Here is a 20,241-nt window from a genome sequence, read left to right on the forward strand (position 1 = left end):
CAATAATACTCAGCTTATTTATTACAGCCATTTTATTCTGGAGCCTTCTCAAAGGGGCAGTGGTAGCTCAAGAGGTTAAGGCTCTGGGTCATTGACTTCAAGATTGGGGTTCAAGCCCCAGCACCACCAAGCTGCCACTGTTGGGCCCTTGAGCAAGGCCCCCAACCCACCCACCCTGCTCCAGGGGTGCTGCATCCCAAGGATGGGACATGTGAAGAAAGAATTTCACTGTGCAGTGTATATATATATATATATATATATATATATATATATATATATATATAACAAATAAAGATAACTTCATGACTAAGCACATCATTTCCTAGATGTTGTTACTGTTAGAGATCCTTGACAGTCCATGGAGCCTGCTTCACTAGCTCTGTGGCTTCAAAATACCAACAAAAAAAAAAGTCATGCACTCTTTCACCCCAGTACACTTACAGAAATATTTTTCCATAATACCCCTACCCAAGACTCTTAATGCTCATATAGGCTTAACAACTAATATTTGTGCCTTTTATAAAACTGACTTAATATTTGTCACATGAAACTCTTCAGAAAGTTAATGATTTAATTTGTTTTGTTTTTAAAAAGTAGCGGAATAGAAAAGGACATGATAATGGAAACACAGGCGTTTAATCTGAAGCAATAAAAACAAGCAGATGTATTCAGACAAGAGATAAATTGTCCAATTATGATTAATCGAAACACTATAATCATACACGTCTATTCATCCAGTGATGCCATACAGGAGCTTCTCAGTGTAATATGCCAAGGAAATACAAATCTTGGAGTTACTAGGATATCGTAATTATGACACTGCTGTGCTTTTATACTGTTCAGTTTCTGGAAAAAAAAAAAACTTGTTCATTTGCATTAACTTCATTCCCAATAAACTTTAAAATACCGAGAGTTTATCCTCCAGCTGCAACAAAACAGGATCTTCATTAGAAAATCATTCTTAACATTTCTGCATTTTTGTCCAAAGCTCGACTAAATCTGTACTAAGTCGGGTTGCAGGGTGGGTGTGGGTATGACCATATATATATAAACACAAAATAAAGCAAAACAAAAACTCTGGGTAGAAAGGAGTAGATGTATTGACAAGTTTAGCAGCATGAATTAGTCCTATAACATAATGAGTGCTTGGTTGTATCTAGTTTGGCACAGATTTAGTACTTCCAATTTCGCTTTTCTCATGCCTTCTGACCATTTTCAAATAACCCCTCATAGACTCCAGTAGTGAAGCTTTGTTTCTGTCTGTATATTTCCCATTAAATTGTTTTTAATGTTATACACTCATGTTGCTACAGCACTGAACAAATGTCTCATTTTATTAGTAATATCTTTTTCTTTTTTTTTCCATTTTTCCTCCACACGCAATAACATTTTGCACAGGATACACAGTGAAATAAAAGGAAACGTGACTTAAAAATAAACAGAAAAGGATGTCCTAAACAAAATGGACTTGGAACCAATTCTGAAAAATAAATACACTTTTCCTTTAAGTAAATTAAAAAAAAAGTGAGGGTGGGAATCATGTATCTGGGATTGTCCAATTCAAAGAGAGGAGCTCTGACACGGAAGAATATATTTCTTTTAATGGGCATGCAATCCAGCTGAGAACATACCCCAGAGAACAATTTCCATTCAGAAATTCATTCGGTCACTGGGCTAAAGAGGGTAAAGTTAACTGAAGGCTTCTATTTCACATGTTTACTGAGTACAGCCTCCTCTTTCTCGTTATTCTCCACTCTTTTCTTCCTTTTAGGCATTGCTCTCACTCTCGCTCTCTCTCTAAGCCACATAATTGTACTGATTGGAGTTCTCCTTGTCTCTTTCCATGTAGTCCCTATCAATGAGTGACTCTATCCTCTTCTTTAAATCAGCAGGCTGCAAGGCAGAAACAAACACATAACATGAATTTACATTTATATATGTCTGAACTGGTTTGACAAATATCGTGCTTCTTTGTACGTAAGCATTATTATTACAGATCCCCTTAGACACATCTCAATCAGCTCTCTAGCTCGTGAATCAGTATATCGTGTACACGAGTTTGGGTGCTGGTTCTCTACACACTGGGACACTGATGACTCAACTTCCAGTGGCGTAACTACATACTTATACTGTACTCAAACTTCACCACTGGCATATTTTCTATCTTATTCTTAAATAAATACATTATGAAAAATACTTTTGTTTGTCCTGTCAACCCGTTTTGTTTGTCCTGTTCCATATCATTGCAACATTACTAGCAAGTGGAAAATCATTAAACACTTGAGTTTTCAAACTGTATACACACTATATATATATATATATATATATATATATATATATATATATCCAATTAAGTTAAAAAATTGCTAAAGTAAGTAAGTAAGCATTTGAGTGCTAGAACAATAAGTTACGATTAAAATTAAAACATATGAGCTGACCTTTACAGGAAACTTGAGTTGGTTGTAAACCTCGGACACTAGGAGGTTATGGCTCAAAGTCTTCCTCATCTTCATAATGCGGACGATGGCAGCGTCAATTTGGTATTGCCGATCCTGGAAAACTCTCTCTGTAGTGCTAGCCTGCTCCTCCACCTGTAATGGAATCAGGGATCATGCATGCATCAAATACAATGTTTAGGAACCTCCAAGACAAGAGTTTATTTATTTTATCATGAAGCATGACTGGGTGCGTACCGTTTCTTTCATCTGGATCTGGTTGATCTTAATCCTGAAGAGCTTGTGCTTGAAATCATCATTGCAGGAAAACTTGTCTCCATCCTCCACGTCTTTACTTTTGGGGATTTTGGTGAGAACTCTCGCCTTCCCACAAGCCAGGGACTGGAGGGTACGCCTCAGCTCGCTGTCCTCTGTAATAATCATTATCATCCTTGTTTTTAGGAACATATTCCGTTAAATATTTTGTACAACTTCACTAATGAACATATTAATAAAAAATACAAACACAGGGTTGTACTTTGTACATGTGTACAACAAACTGTATATTGTAGAAACCTAAAGGTTTTCTTAACTTAAATATGTTTCTCTTTTGCTATTTATACCATTTTAAAGTCAGTTTTCCTCCGGAAGTGAAAAGAAAGAAAACTATTTAAGGGTTTCATTCTAACTGCAGCATGACACCCAGACCTGAACTGACTATGCTTATATATATTATATATATATATATATATATATATATATATATATATATATATATATATATATATATAATATATAAATAATGTATATTTTTCTATCTTTGTAGTCGACTCTGATGGACATCACTTCTGAGTACAAACACACCTCAAAGTAAACTCCTACCACATCACTGACCGGCAGATTTCAGTGCATGGTTTAGGAAAGGCAAAGGAAGGAATTGCATTCCATTTAAATTTTGGCTACAATACAAAAGTGAAACAGCAATAGCTATTTAGATAAGGAGAGGGTCATAACTCATAAGACATAGGAAATGTAATTGCAAGTGGACATTTTCCTTTGAATGTCACGTGTCCAAAAATTATTTAAAAAAAAAAACCACACAACTGCAAATATAATTAGCTTTGAAAACAATACAGAAAATACTAAGTATTCAAAAAAAAAAATCATGGTGTGAGAGGTTCAGGAATGTTTTCGATATCTTTAACAAACACTGTGGTTAAACAGTCGGTCAGCATAAAGTGGCTCCTTACCCAGCGTGATCCAGGCTGGCAGATAGCCTAGACCACGCTGTTTTATTGAAATTTATTAATACTTTCTTAAAGTTCAGTGGTCAGAGTATATTAATGGCAGACATTTGTCAAAGTTATTTAACAAAATTTCATCATTTTTGTCCAGAACTCAACAACAGTGGTGTTTGATAGGTTTTTCCCGCTCACAAAAACTCTACACTTCATTATCACCAGTGAGAAAACAAATCACAGTGACTTTAAACTGAAGATACAACAGGAAAAGTATGTCTAGATTTACACATACCTATTCCTGTGGCCAGTTTGATCTCTTCCAAGGAAAATTCTTCTCCCTCATTGAACATCAACAGAACTAATGTCTGAAACAGTGACACCTGCAGCTCTTTCTTCCCCTGTTGAGAGTCAGAGATAAGATTGAGCTGTCCCAGTCCGAGGATGCAGTTCATTAATCAGAAATTCCAATCTATAAGATTTTTCTAATACACATTTAAAAACGCCATACCTCTTTGAATTCAGCTTTTAATACACAATGTCCTAATGTCGACTGCCACTGTAGTTTTCTTCCGCTGTGCTTCCCAAGATAAAAGGTCTTAAAGATTTCTTGTAGTTTCACCATCTTGAAGGATAAAAACAAGAACGATCTTAATTCTACTTATCAATTAAGCCAAGAAAACCTTTTTATAATTTGCCAAACAAACCTCAGCAGGCAGATGAACTTCCATGGGGACGTATGTTGGCCAGTAACCCATAGTGAGAATGTTCACCGTCAATTCAATGTTTCCTGGGATATTTTGGCATTGCATGTACTAAGATGAGACATCAACAAGATCAAAAGATGTTTAAGAGGCCATGTGAGCAGTCGAATAGAGACTCTAATTAATTAAAATAAATAAATAAATAAAAATTACCTGTTTGAATTGCACCATAATATCTTTTGAGAGCTCCATGTCCTTGAACATTCCTTCCAATTTACTAGTAAAAGCTGCTCCACATTCTACAACAATGACAAAAAGGCAATCAGTGTTGGCTCACTCTGTTCAGACGATTAACATTGAAATAGTGACACAATAAACAATTAGATTCAGTGAATCACAGCCATACGGCAATCTAGAGACATGCAGCAATTACCATGTTTCAGTTTTGAGAGCATCGACTTCTCAGCATCAACAGAGGCACTTTTTCCGACCAGCAACCTCTTTGCCAGGTCTTTTTTGTAGAAGGCCTCAAATACATCTTTGCCTATTAAACAAAAAAAAAAGGTCAGTTAAAAACATGTAACATCACTGTGTTCTCCATAAATACAAATTCCTCACTGGAACGAGTCATATTTACGAGTCGGAAAGTCGTTATTACGACTGCAGTTGTGTTTCGGTCACTTTGGTCAGAGCAAGATGGAGGTCTCTTAATTAACTACAAAAAATACAGCAAGGTTTTTTAACACTACAAACAACCACAAAATGAAAAAGAAAGAATGCACATCAGGTTGCTTTTTTTTTATGTTTTTAAACCATTTATGAAGCCACTGTAAACTTTATGGGTTCATATTATATTATGATTTTACAATGCTATCATATTTAATAATTTGCTGCATAAACCAAACACATAGTAAATAAAAATCAGCCTCTGAGACGAATAAGCATTTGATTTCAACAAGGTTAAGCATAAACGAGCATAAACACTGATTCCACAGACTTACGACTTTGTGGTGCTGTTCATGTGCGTTCAACTCCTAAATCTTTCCCACCTGATTGAATGCACCGATATTTCCTGTTGGTTTACGGGGAAAAGACTGACATACAAAACAAAGATCTCACCATAAATAAACCTGAATATGATCATAATCTTGTCCAGCATCTTCTCGAGTTCTTCATCTGTGGCTTCCTTATTCCCTGCTCGCAGTTTTGAATCCACATATTTTGCTAAAAGAAAATAATGATAATATTTACACATGAACATTGCTTTGAACTTCTAGGACTGTCTAAAGAGTTTAAATCTTCCAATAAAGCAGTTGCCTCAGGAGATTTCAAGCGCTCCTCACCTATGAGCTCTGCAGGTTTGTTCGGCCGCTTGTTGATGAAGGTCTCAAAAGCTTCCTTCATGGCATTCACAAATTTTTCATTCTTCATGAAGCATATATCGATGATGGAGTCCACTTTATCCTTAAAGTCCAGCAGTTCCTGCACCATTGTCTTGTCTTTCTCAGGATTGATAACTATTGTGCTACCAAAAGCCTGTAGCATTAAAAAAACAAAACAAAACAGCATAAACAGGAAGGATTTTGTTTTTCTCAACTGAAGCCAAAATCAAGATTAACAGATCTGGAGTTTACCTTGATATACTCAATCCAGTGCTGCAGGAGGACCTGCACTCCACCCCGAACTCGACTGAACAGCTGATACAGCAAAGACAAGTCCTGGATACGATTCTCATCCAGCAGATGATTCAACCCTAACACACCATGACAAACATTCAGCACATTCAGCTCTTGAAATTTATGATGAAGAAGAAAAAAAAACTCTTTCTTTCATGAGTTACCTTTCTGAAGTGTTGCAGTGAGATGTTCACCAAGTAACTGCTTCTCCACAGTGGCAATAAGAGGTTTTCTGAGACAGATCACACAGCAAGTTATTCCAAAATGCTTAAAAATTGTAGTTTTCTAAGAGCAGATTATGAGTTTAGTCATTACTGTGTGCTCTGGTCCAAGTATGTGATGACTCTGTCTGCTTCTTCCTCCAAGCGTTTGTTTACATGATGGAGATACTCAGGCACCTTCAAGAGAAACATTTACTTTATACTTTATTTACTTTACAAAATAGCTGACATTTTGGTCTGGACCTCATTTATCAAGCTGGATTCAGTAAATCGTTCCTAAGTGTGTTTGTACAAGAAATTTACTGTAATGTGTGTGGATTACTTAAGCGTTATATATGGAATTTAGTGATGAGTTTAAATCACTTGTTTTTATTACATTTACAGCATTTAGCAGATGCTCACACTAGAACAAAGACTAACAATAGCCGAGAAAATTTTTAGTCATTTGATCTTAAAGATTAAAGAATATGAAAAATATGGAAAGTGAATCAACGTAAAACAATAAATTAAGATAAATGGAGCCATATAAACTGAGGAGAGGGCAAGCTGTTTTTAAATTATTATTATTATTATTATTAATATTATATATTAATACACATTTTCAATGGCATACAACCGAGTCAAAATCACTGGCACTTGTCTTCCAGCCTTCACTTTTAACCTTCATTCTCATGCTCCCAGCTGCCTGCTCGAACTTGGATGGAGTTTTGTGGGTGTAATTAAATTTACAGGTGATGAAGCATAAAGAAAATGAGCTTTTCCAAAACTAAAACTGGAAGATTAAAAGTTTTTGCTCAGTTTGTCTTGTGCAAACGTTTAAAACACAACTAAAATGTTGTACAGTGGGTGTCTAATTACCACGTAGCTTTAGCTTGTACCTTCTGAGCTTTCTGAGCTGCACAACACAGACAAGACTAATACTTGTACCAGTACAGGAAATGAGAAGACGCCATTCTAAAAGCACACGTTATAAACAGGTACATCACCTCTCTTTCCTGCATCAGCCTCTGACCTTCTGCAGCATACAGCCGATTTGTCTCCTCCAGAAACCGTTGCTCAAATGAATCTTGATAAATCTGTCCAAAGTATGAGACATTTAAAGTAAATTAAAAGAGACATTAAAACATCCAGGAATGAGACATTAAAACATCCAGAACAGCAGCCACAACTTTACAGCTATCATGATGGCAAGAACTGTATCTGAGATGATGGAAAAGGATCAGAAGATTCTAGAAAATGTTGGATATTAAGATTAAATTCTTTAAGAAAGCATTAGGGATGAGATTTGAATTAAATATAACTCTAGTGGGAATGATAAAGATTAGGATATGGACAGGGAGAAATAGATATGGAGAAAGACATAATGACATTAGCCTGGGTTAGCGAGAGAAATGTAGAAGTCAAACAGGGTTTCAAACTGGGTCAGATATATAGTTATATAATGCTAGAAATGATGGTTTCTGAGGAATAGACAGCTGCAGGTACAAAGGTCTTATGATGTCTCTAATGATTATTCACTGTGACAATAACAACTAATATAAATTATAGATGAACCATTTGTTAAGCTATTTATTTTAAATAATAACACAAAAAACTTTAGTACCTTTACATGTATCTTTTGCTCTAGCTCTTGATTTAGACTGTTCTAAAGCACACTGATGTAATTGTGGGGCAAAACAGCATGGAATTTTTTCCTGTATTCAGTCTGATGGCACCAATTTGTCTCTTGTTATTAAAGCAAGAGAAAACCGTCAGTCTGTGCTTCCTTAAAACTGGCTTTGTGAACAGCGCTGCTGCTGCTGCTGCTACCCCCAGTGACTTCCCCATGCTACTGCACTATTCCTAGAAATACAGGCTTGTGCACTCTTCCATTTCTTTTACTCAATTAAAAAATATAACTAGACAAATATAAAACTCACTGCTGATAATTTCCCAATCCACATTATTTACTTAAAAAAAGCCCTTAACATTTCCCAGAAACTGAGTTTTATCATGTCCATGATTGACAAAGATTCAACAGTACTAAAAATGAGCTTTATTCCACAGCTAGGTTGTGTACAGGCCAAGAACACAAGCCAATAACACAGCAACCAGGACAAATAAAATAAACAAGCTCATGTCATATCACTGCTGAATTCTTAATTTATCTGGTAAACAAGCTGTTCATTAATTTTCTATAACAGGCTTCCTGAATACGGCAGAAGCATTACATAATCTCATTTGCTTTTTTTTTTATGAAGACACATTTACCTAGCACTTTTGGAAGGAGTTTCCAGTGTCAGCAGTTAGGGTTAAAGCTGTAACTTTAGATTTTCTGACATCGGAAAGCTTTCATGAAAGAGAGAGAGAGAGCTCTGCAGTTTCTCACTGCATCAGTAAGAGAGGCTGTTTATAGCTGCTATATCCTAAGTGATAATCTGTCCTAACCTGTTCCTTGGACATTTCACAACATTAAATACACAGAATGTGCAAAATTTCATTTTATAATTTATGCACAAACAAAACAAATTGCAAAACTCTGTACTCTTTGTGGAATAAAGTACTTTGGGACATGTTATAGGAAAAGAATCAGTTCTGCTTCACATTATCTTGGTGTCAGTTGTACATGCTGTTGTGTTTTATTCCTCATCCAGAATATATGGAGTGGTTTAGGAGTACCTGTAGGTCAGACAGCATGCTCAGCAGACTCCTCAGGAGAGAGCGGTCTATAGCCTCCCCGTTGCGTTCTCTCTCTATGAGGAGTAGGATCCCATCAATCGTCTTGCTTTGTACTTTCCAATCACTGATTATGTAGAACCGGAACAACTCCAGTCCCATATCCCTGAAGATATATAAAAAAAAAAATTGACTTATATACTCACCACAAATATAGAACATCTGTAATGATTTTTTTTCACACTTCCAGCAAATAGGGATACATACCAGATTGATGGCAGCATCGAATTTTGTAAAACATACGTACGGTCCAAAAACAAAAATATACTCCTAATCATGATCTGGTGAAAAACAAAAGCCAAGAACAGAAAGAGTTAATTCGTTTAAATGTTAAACTGCAATAGAAAACATGCAAGAAAGACATGCAATAGCAAGTTCACAAAGGAAGAACTGTAACTAGATATACTAAAATATTCTAAATACAAATGCTAAAGAGAAACAGTGAATTTAATATTACTACAATAAAACACCACATGCTAATATCCTGCAATAAAATACAACTAGAGAGAAACCTCAGAATAAAACCACTGCAAATGCACCAACAAACTCTTATCTAGAAACACCATGTTCTCTTTTCACTTCACTTTACAGTATTATAGAAAATAAGCGTCTGAGAAATAAATAGAGTGGTTTGACTGAATAATGAGTCACCAACTGCTGCTATATGGATATGTTTACAAGAACCCACTTGTTTACAATTCTCCTATTTTGCATGTGTTTCGGCACTATTCTGTCTATGTGTCCTATACGGTCTAGTTTTGTATTGTCTGTTTGCACTGCCTTTTGTCTTGCACTGTTTGCACCAGGTTGCACACATTGCGCTTTATGTAGCTAGGACAACTACTTTCTGTCCTTAGCACTGTGGTGTCTGTAGCTATATGTTGTTATGTTGTTTGATATAGCACCAGGGTCCTGGAGAAACGTCTCTTTTCACTATGCACTGCATCAGCTATATATGGTTGAAATGACAATAAAAGCTTCTTGACTTGACCATTACACATCAATACTGTACATTTCTCATAATAATCTTTCCAAGTGACATTATAACCGAAACCCAAACAGTGTGTCTATTTCAAACATGATTCTTATATGATGGACAACAGCAAAATTAAACTAAATGGATTAAAGGTAGTTCTCTTACCATCTGTCTGCAGTGGTCTTGCCAACACTTGTCTATTTTCTTCAAGAAAAGTACGCTGTCCAGAGAGTCCGTGGAATCAGGGTTAAGAAAAAAAAGACATCATCAACCATGTCAGTTCAGTCACAATTTACCAAACTCTGGTTTCACAGCTTGTGTGTCATAGACTTCACATTGAATTGCAAACACGAGGCTTTTAACACAGCAAACTGTGCAAGATCAACATGCTGAAAAGGATATTCTCGAAACTCATCGATCTGTGCCTTGATGTGGTCTTCGCATACCGCTCTCAGCTGCTTATACAGTTTGGCAGATATCTTATGAGAGCACAAATTCTCAACAGCCTGAAAATGTAAAGAATATGGATTTAGGGGTAACACGTGTACGTGGAAAAAATATACTGCATAGTGTGATTGGTAGCGATACTTCTGCAGGGAACATGTACAAACGTTTGCCATAGAAGGAATTCCACTAGACTGACTGAACATGGACATCACTATTAGATGGTGTTGTAACCATAACAGTCAGTAGGCGTAATGGAAATAACTTCTACGATATTATTTGCCCACCTGATAAAGCTCCTCCAGATTGTACTTGATTGACGTGCTATTCTGTATGGCCTCCACTGCTTCCTTCAGCTTCTGCCATGTCTCACGTGTGTAGTTTTCTGGCAATTTTGGCTTTTCTGTCAAAATATAGGAACATAGAATAGTATGTAAGACAGTGACACATGGGACTAAAATATTCCTAAATAATAACTAAGCTTTGGAGTCTGTTATTTAACAGGAAAAGTTATTTATAAAGAAATTTCAGTGTTTGTTAACCATTTAAGGATTATGAGAAGCTGAAACTGTTACAGCACTTAATAACAAATATATGTAATAGTGTGTACATTAATAATTTAAGAAATCTGGTCCTGGATAATGAAGCGAATAATCTAGTTGCAATCAGGATTTATAATGACATGGTGTCATCTCGATACTTCTAGGATTTTTACGGCATATTTGACACTTTTCCAGGCCCTATTACTGACACCTGAGGTACTATTACAACTTATCTGAGACCCATGTAGTTATGTCTCATTATAAGCCATGTAATTGAAAAGTCTCGAGACGGACACAGCTCGAGACCCAGTGCCCATGCTTTAGGGTATAAACAGCTTGTTTTCCCTTTGGGACAGCAAACTGTACACACACACACACACACACACACACACGCCTGTTAATGTCCATCAGCCTAAGTGTGAATGCAAATAAGTGTCAATTTTCAAAGCTTAAAGTAGAAAAAACAGACATGGAGCTTAGAGGCCAATGGTTTGGGCTTTTTTACCCTTAAAGTTTTTGATCACAAGTTTCTTAGCAGCTCCGGGTTTGCTGTTGGTGAATGTCGCCGATCCGGCGGATTTGGTGAGTCCGTTAGCGTGACCGGAGAAAAAAGCGCTCTTAGCCTTGGAGCACGACGCGGTAGGAGACTCCTCTGCCATCTTCACATCCAGCCCTGTGCACTCCGAGCGCTCCTCGAACCGCAACTTCTTCTGGATGTGCTGCGAGGAGGAAGAGCAGGACGCAGAGGAATTGCACGCGGCTTTGGGGGATTTGGGAGACGCAGAGACGGAATCAGTGTCCTCCCTGTCGGAGCTGAGAATCTTCCTCTTCCTACAAGGCGTGAGACTGCTGTCGCTGTTCACATCCGAAGCTGCCGCTCTGGCCTCTTGGCTTGGCGCTGGGGGATTAGGGGAAGGTAAACCTGTTGGAAACATGAAAAAAAGAAATACCAAAAAATCAAGTAGGTGATCTGCTAAATGCTACGCTCCTTGATGTGCCAGTGGAGTGGGTTCTATAATCCTTTGGCCCTTAGTAGGAGGCAAAAAAATCCGAAACCCAGCGTCCAGTCTCTGTTTAGTATTAAACAGACAATAAATTGAGAACTGTAGCCCTACTTAGAGCCCCTCTTTTCTTGTTATTGCTGGCAGAGGAAAGATGGTTGATTATTGCTTCCTCTTGGACACACGCTTGTGAGAGTCTTCACATTGACTCAAATTCGTTTCGGTCCACAAACCACGACAGCTGTGTGTTATATTAGTTTTATTAGTATTTATATTAAGTTTCATAATCATACGACTGTAAAATCTGTAAAGTAATTCCGATGATAAATAGTTATGATAAACTTTACAGGCCGGAACATTGACCTACCGGAAGTACTTCTTATACTGTTGTGGTTAGCCTGTTAGCTCCCTCTGTTAGCTCAGCCGCTGCTCTGTGCGCGTGGGTTTCCCCTGACGTGGGCCTGCCACCAGGGGGCGGAGCAGATCTGTTTCAGCTGCAAGACATCTACAGTGAAAACATTTCAGTGCCGTTAAAGTATATGAATAAAAGTACAAGTATATATATATAAAATATATAATAAAAAAAAACAAGAGATCCGTCTGTTTCCTCATAGCACTTGTTGTGATCACAGGTTTTTACTAGTCTATGTTATGTCAAAATGCTATTTTGCCTAATCATGATTAAGCTGTAGTCTTTGCAGGAGGCCTCACTCTAACTTACTTCACAGCCACAGAAGAGGTACTTATTGACCAAGTAGACTACAACACACACACACACACACACTTCGGTAGGACATATGCAGAGGAGGGAGAATATCCCACTGATCTCACTGCAAAATTTCACAGGTATATCATCCTTTAAGCAGTTTGGACCTCATTTTTGTTGTGGCCATAAAAATAAGATAAAACAACTGCATTTATTCATTACTAATCATAAAAACATGTAACATCCCCTGATGGAACAGACCTGAAAAGTCATGCCATTAGTATCATTAAGATTTTTACACTTAGCTACACTATATTGCCGAAAGTTTTAGGACACCCCTCCAAATCATCGAATTCGGGGGTTGGGTTTGGCCGCTTAGTTCCAGTGAAAGGAACTCTTAATGCTTCAGCATACCAAGACATTTTGGACAATTTCATGCTCCCAACTTTGTGGGAATATTTTGGGGATGACCCCTTCCTGTTCCAACATGACTGTGCACCAGTCATCAAAGCAAGGTCCATAAAGACATGGATGAGTGAGTTTGGTGTGGAGGAACTTCACAGAGACTTGACCTCAACCAGACAGAACACCTTTGGGATGAATTAGAGCGGAGACTTCACATGAACATGAATTTAATATGGAGTTGGCTCACCCTTTGCAGCTATAACAGATTCAGCTCTTCTAGGAAGGCTTTCCACAAGGTTTAGGAGTGTGTTTATGGGAATTTTTGACCATTCCACTAGAAGCGCATTTGTGAGGTCAGGCACTGATGTTGGCTCACAATCTCCGCTCTAATTCATCCCAATGCTGTTATGTCGGGTTGAGGTCAGGACTCTGTGTAGGCCACACCAAACTCACTCAGACTACTTGACTAAAGGGTCAAGCCCAACCGCTGAAAAACAACACCTGAATTCAGTGATTTGGAGGGGTGTCCCAAAAATTTGGCAATATAGTTTATTTAATAACTTTATGGCTGTGTATTCCAGTTACAGCAGACAAATCACTAAAACCTTCCTGATCATGTTACACAAACCTAACCTGAAAAAATATAATAAAACATTTTTTTTTTTTTTTCATTGCAACAATACATAATTGTATTCCAGACTCACATATTTCTTACACTATTTTTTACACACACACACACACACATACATACATATACATACATATACATATATATATATATATATATATATATATACATACATGTGTGTGTGTAAAAAATACATGCAGATGCAATACCAAAGCCCAGTCTCTCATCATGACTCCTAAACACTTGTGTAGCTTCACCGCAGCCCCGGGACAGCTTCTTTCCTCAGGCCATGATAACACCAATTTTCCATACCTCACTACACTGAGCTTCTTAATGTATCTGCAGACTTCATTTCTCTGATATAGTTTTTGGGGTTTTTTTGCATCTTATCTTATATCTTAGATCTTATATCTTACTGTTCAAATAGTCACCCTCTTTTAGTCATTTTAGCACTACTTGCACTACAATACATGTTCAGTATCATATTTGATCATTTTGTATTGCACATATTTTTATACAAACGCACTCTTGCTCAGTATGTTTTCCCACACTTGTGTGAAATAGTTTCCTGTCGTCGTTGTTGTTTTGTATGGTGCCTCTGTACATCATGTGCACTTTATGTTCCTGTAACTGTTTTGTTGTAGTCTGTATTCTGGAAAGAAATGCCAGTATAGATGAGCTGAGCCGAGACAATCGCCTTTCCTTTTATATGTCTTGACTTAAAGAAGAAATAAGATTTCTACAGTCAAACTTGACACAAAGACTTAAAAAAAAAATCCCCGCCTGTGGGGGTTCTTATGAGGCATGGCAACACTGTGGTGCAGCTCGCCTGTCATGTGACTTCCTATCAGCTGGGCTGATTGTCAGAGCCTTTAATACCGCCTGTTCCACCCGCTCACTCAGGCTCTACTCTTATTGTTTCACGTACGTTGGAGTCTCGGTTTTCTGGGAGCTGTGTGGGGAAGTAACCGTGGACATGTTTCGCTGTTTTTGCCTGTTCATTTTGCTTCCTTTGTGCGGTAAGTACACCTTTTAAATTGAGTGCGCCATTATAGCAACTTTTTTTTTTATTTGCCCAAATTTAAGGCCCGGATGCTAACGCTGGCTAAGCCGAACAGCATCCCTTGGTTAAAAGCAGGTAACTCACCGTTTGTTACTGTTTTGGTGTGTGTTTTTTTTTAATTATTTATCTTACTGAACCGTATAAACAACACTTCCTAAGTCCTTGCGAGGTGGTTTACACTTGCAGAGAGCTGTTAGGTTTGCTAGCTGAAGTCTCTGACGCATTTTGATGGCTCGCTAGTTAAGTAACGGTCTCCTCGAGCTAGCTCTCTAGTCTCGAGACTTCATCTGTAAAAAAAATAATGTTTTTCTGAAGACCGTGAAATCCCTGTTCAATTTTTTTAGTAGAGATTATGCTTCTACTACCGCGTCAGAAACTTTAGATTTTAACTCGGTGGAATGACGTGCCTTGTGGTAATTTAAGTTGATTGCAGCTTCGTTAAGGTGTTACCTTTTTAATGAGCATGTGACCGCTGCACCTTTTCTTCATCATGTGACCAGCAGCGCTTGTCATACGAGACTCCCCTGTAAAATACCTCAAGCTAATCATTATATTGCGAACAGGCTTTTAGTGTCAGGCTGAGCTCCAATCACCTGGACGTGAGCTTCATGGTGTCTACTTTACTGCCTGTAAAATGCACTGTAGTTTGCTGACAACTTGGCCAACTCTGAAATATCACTCCTGTTTCTTTGCCGGCTGACAAAGCATCAGGAATGGAAAATAACTTATGTATTGAAGGAACAAGACATGATTTTGCCATAAGGAAGTGGTTTCACAGGCTGAGGGGGTTCTTTATTCTGGCAGGCTGGAGTCTAGCTAAGTTCCTCAGACTCATGAGATACTAATGAGTTCTGTCAGCATGAGAAGTGCTAAATTTCTGAGATGGCCCTTGTTGCAGAACCTAAAATGCAAGGGGTGGTGGTGATAATAAGCCTGACCTCTTAATCACCTAACCCTAATCTTTGCCCCACTGTGCTACATGAAACACTAAACCAATCTTTCCAGGCTAAAAATGTGCTCCTCCACTGCTGCCAAGGTGGGAGCTTCAGGTTTAGGTCTGACTCTGCCCTCTGTACCTTTTTGTTTTGTACCGAGGAGTTCATGACCTAGTTTAGCGGACCCAAATCATGAGATCAGTTTTACTGCCAATCATGGTTCTTGTCTTAATCTAAAGCACCTGATTCTACTAATCAAGGTCCTTAAGGTCGTCTGAATATCAATGCCAGGTAGGTTGTCTCAGGAGGTAACAACTCCCCGATCTTCAGAAATCAATGGTCCTTATTCAAGAGCTGGTTTTAAATAGTATTTTAATAGATCTGCCCATGTTTGGTTTGGTATTTCTACCTTTTGTTTCAAGCAGAAAACAGTTCCTCTGAGAGTGAATCAAGCACAAGTATGTTACACCTGACCATCTGAATATGGGCAGTGTGTGTGACTGAACTGGAAGTTCATGAAATACCTAAATTTCTCTGCTTTATTGTAGTTCTTGGGCAGGCTGATGTGCTTCTGTCAACACCTTCCAAGAGCTTCATATTTCCCACTGATAAGCCAATTTGGGAGGAGACCCCTACACCTACAATCCCATCTTCAACAGGAGGTTCTACCAATGCTGTAACAGAGACCACCCCTGCTCCAGACAGGAGTGATGCTACAACTGTTGCACCTACCCCTCAGCCCACTGATGTTGAAATGGCTCCTTCTACAACCCAGCCCACCAATACTACAACGGCTCTTCCTACAACCCAGCCCACCAATACTACAACGGCTCTTCCAACAACCCAGCCCACCAATACTACAACGGCTCTTCCAACAACCCAGCCCACCAATACTACAACGGCTCTTCCAACAACCCAGCCCACCAATACTACAACGGCTCTTCCAACAACCCAATCCACCAATACTACAACGGCTCATCCTACAACCCAATCCACCAATACTACAACGGCTCTTCCAACAACTCGGCCCACCAATGCTACAACAGCTTCCCCTCCTGCTCCTACAACCCCACCAATGCCTGAAGTCGGCGATTATGTTGTCCGGGCTGAGCAGAACGCCTCTGCATGTCTGATGGCAAAGATGGGTTTGCAGTTTAGCTATAGAATGGTATGTGCATATAAGGTGCTGTTAAGTGTTTTTATGAATATGACTTTTTTTTATTTTTAAATATCACCATGTTTATTGTATCCATTCAGGGAGACAGCTTTCAGACAATAAATCTAAACCCAAATGTGACCAAGACCAACGGAACTTGTGGGGACAATGGCAGTGATTCTGCACTTACACTGATATCAGATGAAATTAACATCCAGTTCATCTTTACTAATGTAAGTATAATGTTTATATGAAACAAAACTGATCTGGATCAGTTTACATTTGCTCATGATTTTGTAAACCTTGCATGGTGCCCCAGAGTGCATGTTCACATTTTACTTACCCCTTTAATAAACTGCTCCTGACATTTGGAAAGATATTGGCGTTTCATTGATTCATCCAAATCTTACTGACTTTTTTATTGATCTCTTATAGCAAACAAGCAAATTCTTCTTGAGTGCTTTGAGCTTGACTGTGGTAACTGGAAGTGGTAAGTAATTTTCACTGTACAACGATTGGTGAATTTTCCTCAAGTGGCTCTGTCTGCACTTTTTTTTCTTCTCTTTTTTTTCTTCCTCTTCCCCCTCCCAAATCTGCCTTTGTTCACAGGCTCCAACTTCACTGATGGCAATACTAACTTATCTCTATGGGAGGCTTCATTGGGGAGCTCATACATGTGCAAAAAGGAGCAGAGCTTCAACATCACAGATGCTCTTATTTTGAATACGTTTGAGCTCCAGGTTCAGCCATTTGGAGTCATAAATGACAAATTCAGCACAGGTAAGATTTGGCCACTTATAAAATTGATTGAAATCTTACTGTCCAAATTGTGACTGTGCATAGACATCCCATTCTAATCAAGTTTTGTGCTCGTTTGTGATTTTTAAATGTTTGGTTCCTGTGGTAATGTGAAATTGCAGCCTTATTGTGTTCATCTTCTCTCTGCCTGCAGCCCATGAATGCTCAGTGGATGACACCAGCCTCTTAATCCCAATCATTGTTGGCGCAGCTCTGGCTGTCTTGATTCTCATTGTAGTGATTGCATACGTGATTGGTCGACGAAAGACCTATGTTGGATATCAGACCCTGTAATGACCTCCCTGAATCACAAATTATGCTTCATAAATTCAGGTTCTCTAACATGATCCCAGGCCACTGCAACTGTTAACTTTCAATTGGCTAGAGCCTCATTTTTAATTTTCCATTGTTTAAGGTAATGACTAAATTGGCAGCTCCTTGGATTCTGTGCACTAAAATCTGAAGTGTGATCTGTGCAACTGATCCAGAATCATAGGCCCTGGTGATGCTGTGTGCACTTGTTGTTCTGTTTTCTGGTGTGTCCCCATCTCTTCCCTTTCTTTAAACTGGAAGCAAGTGAAAGGTTTTAGTACTTTTTTTCACTTTCTGCAACTGGAGTGTTTAAGTCCTATGACAATTGACACTTTGCCCTATGAGTCTAGGGAGATTGGTCAATGATGGGGCAATTCCATTCCTTCATAGCTTTATTGTAGACCTTGCACTTGCTTCTGCTGCAGTAACTAAATTTAATTATATCTTGCTTCTTATTGCACACCACAAACATTTAAGGAAGTTCATTTAGTTTAAAGCTAAGTTTGTTTGATTATGATTGGTGCCGTGGGGGGTTAAATTGCCCAGTTCAATAGCTGCGTCGTAACCTTTTCAGAGAAATTGCTCTCATCACTTATAGAATAAGGGTTTTAAAAAGGGATTGCATTGTTTCAGTTGCGCTCTATATATGTATATAAGAACCAAACTGACTGGAGAGAGGAATACAAGCTGCCTGTTGCACACCTGAATTGGCTTTGCTGCTGGATCAATTCTTAATGTGGTGTTTGACTTTTTCCCAACCCAGAGCTCTGTAGTAGTGCTACTAGTTGACTAACTGCTAAAGTATAAACTTGGTGCACTCCTTCCATTGGGTTTAGTGAAGGGGGGGGGGGTGTAATAATTGCATGCACTGCTTTGACTGGCTGTGTCGACACATGCGATTTTTATACAGCATGGGGGTTTTCAATGAAGAGAGTTCATAGTAATTTTCTGATGTATGGGAATAACTACCGAAATAGTACATGTGATCAGGTTCTCAAAGTATTTTGACTAGAAGTAAATGGTTTTCATTTAGGTCTTTTTTTTTTTTTTTTTTTTTTTTTCACTTTATGTACAACTAGATCTTTGGGTTGGAACATTTGTAAAGCATCACTGAAAATTGCATGCTATGGCACTCTGTCATACATGACAAAAGCATAAGCAAATGTGGAAGGTCTCCTTTGAATGCTTGTGTATGTTCATGCCTTGTCTAGCTCCAGTGTAGCACAGCATTTTAAATCTCGATTGCCTTCATGTTGCTCATTCCATCTGTTTTGGTCTGCATTAGATTGTGTTGCTAAGAATCATTTTGTATCTGTAATTTCTTTCCTCACCTCTGACCTGTAAACTGCTGTCTATGCTAAACTAATTCACATGTTGCTGTCTGATCAGTTTGGATTTGTTGGAGATTGGTCAGTCAGATTTCATGCCTTGCTTAATGAAGGTGGAGTTGATCAATAAAGATGGATAGACATGTCAAATTTTCAGCTTGCTTTTTTTGCAATGTAACTTGATAAAGGGAATTCTGACCTATGGCGTGAAATATATTTAATAAATTCTGGCACCGTGTCATTGAAATGGCTTGTCTTTTATTTTTAAATGACTTCATAGCATGTTATGAATCTTTTTAATTATTAAAAATGTCTAAATTATGGTGTTAGTGTAGAATAATCCCGTCTTATAAATGTGGTGTCCTTTTGTTAATCACTCTTTTCACACATGCATGCTCTCTTTCTCAGCTGAGGATTGCAAGGCTGATGAGGCAGGAAATTTCATCGTGCCTCTTGCAGTCGGAATCTCCCTCATTGTTCTTGTCCTCCTTGTCTTGGTGGCCTATTTTATTGGACGGCAGAGAAGCAAAGTCACTAGCTATGAACAGTTTAGCTAATTAATTCTCACTTGGTTTAACCTTTCCCAGTACACTACAGTCTGATGCATGTTGGACCCAATTTTGAGTTTTTCTTAGATCTGTGAGAACCTCATTCTAATGTGTGGTATATGATTACATACAGAAGAGCTCATTTTCCCTCCTTAAGCCAGCCCTCTGCTATTACTTTTTTCTGTTTTGTTTTTGCATCTCCCCCCCCATAATACTCTTAACTTTTCTCTTCTTTCCTCGGCAGTGGAGGAGTGCTTTCTGGATACTGATTTAAGCTTTGTTGTGCCGATTGCTGTCGGCGTGGCTCTTGGCTTCCTAATCATCCTTGTGCTCATCTCTTACCTGGTTGGTCAGCGGAAGAGCCACACTGGCTACCAGTCTGTATAACTCCGCCCCCAAACCCTTGATAT

General features: G+C 38.4%; 2 protein-coding genes across 3 annotated transcripts; one reads left to right on the top strand and one right to left on the bottom strand.

The window, feature by feature from the left end:
* Nucleotides 1–617: 617 nt before the first annotated feature.
* On the bottom strand, nucleotides 618–12,280 carry cul4b (cullin 4B). Its single transcript, XM_058396164.1, has 20 exons — nucleotides 11,457–12,280; nucleotides 10,697–10,812; nucleotides 10,368–10,471; nucleotides 10,131–10,200; nucleotides 9,197–9,270; nucleotides 8,933–9,095; nucleotides 7,261–7,350; nucleotides 6,369–6,451; nucleotides 6,218–6,285; nucleotides 6,012–6,130; nucleotides 5,721–5,913; nucleotides 5,497–5,601; nucleotides 4,811–4,921; nucleotides 4,591–4,676; nucleotides 4,381–4,488; nucleotides 4,185–4,298; nucleotides 3,969–4,074; nucleotides 2,694–2,866; nucleotides 2,439–2,591; nucleotides 618–1,893 (listed from the first exon to the last, which is right to left on the bottom strand). Exons 1-20 carry the CDS (start codon nucleotides 11,884–11,886, stop codon nucleotides 1,798–1,800), a joined length of 2,562 nt encoding a protein of 853 aa, XP_058252147.1. The 5' UTR covers nucleotides 11,887–12,280; the 3' UTR covers nucleotides 618–1,797.
* Nucleotides 12,281–14,538: 2,258 nt separating this feature from the next.
* On the top strand, nucleotides 14,539–20,039 carry lamp2 (lysosomal-associated membrane protein 2). Of its 2 annotated transcripts, none has more exons than XM_058396165.1 (6): nucleotides 14,539–14,710; nucleotides 16,238–16,857; nucleotides 16,947–17,078; nucleotides 17,281–17,335; nucleotides 17,455–17,625; nucleotides 19,692–20,039. In XM_058396165.1, the coding sequence occupies exons 1-6, from the start codon at nucleotides 14,668–14,670 to the stop codon at nucleotides 19,838–19,840; spliced, it is 1,170 nt and encodes a 389-aa protein (XP_058252148.1). In that variant the 5' UTR covers nucleotides 14,539–14,667; the 3' UTR covers nucleotides 19,841–20,039. The 2 variants fall into 2 exon arrangements, with proteins under 2 accessions (XP_058252148.1, XP_058252149.1); XM_058396166.1 differs by lacking the exon at nucleotides 19,692–20,039 and adding an exon at nucleotides 17,798–19,530 and having other exon boundaries at nucleotides 14,543–14,710.
* The last annotated feature ends 202 nt before the right edge of the window (nucleotides 20,040–20,241 follow it).

Source organism: Hemibagrus wyckioides, linkage group LG08 (genome assembly GCF_019097595.1).
Source record: "Hemibagrus wyckioides isolate EC202008001 linkage group LG08, SWU_Hwy_1.0, whole genome shotgun sequence".
Lineage (NCBI taxonomy): Eukaryota > Metazoa > Chordata > Actinopteri > Siluriformes > Bagridae > Hemibagrus > Hemibagrus wyckioides.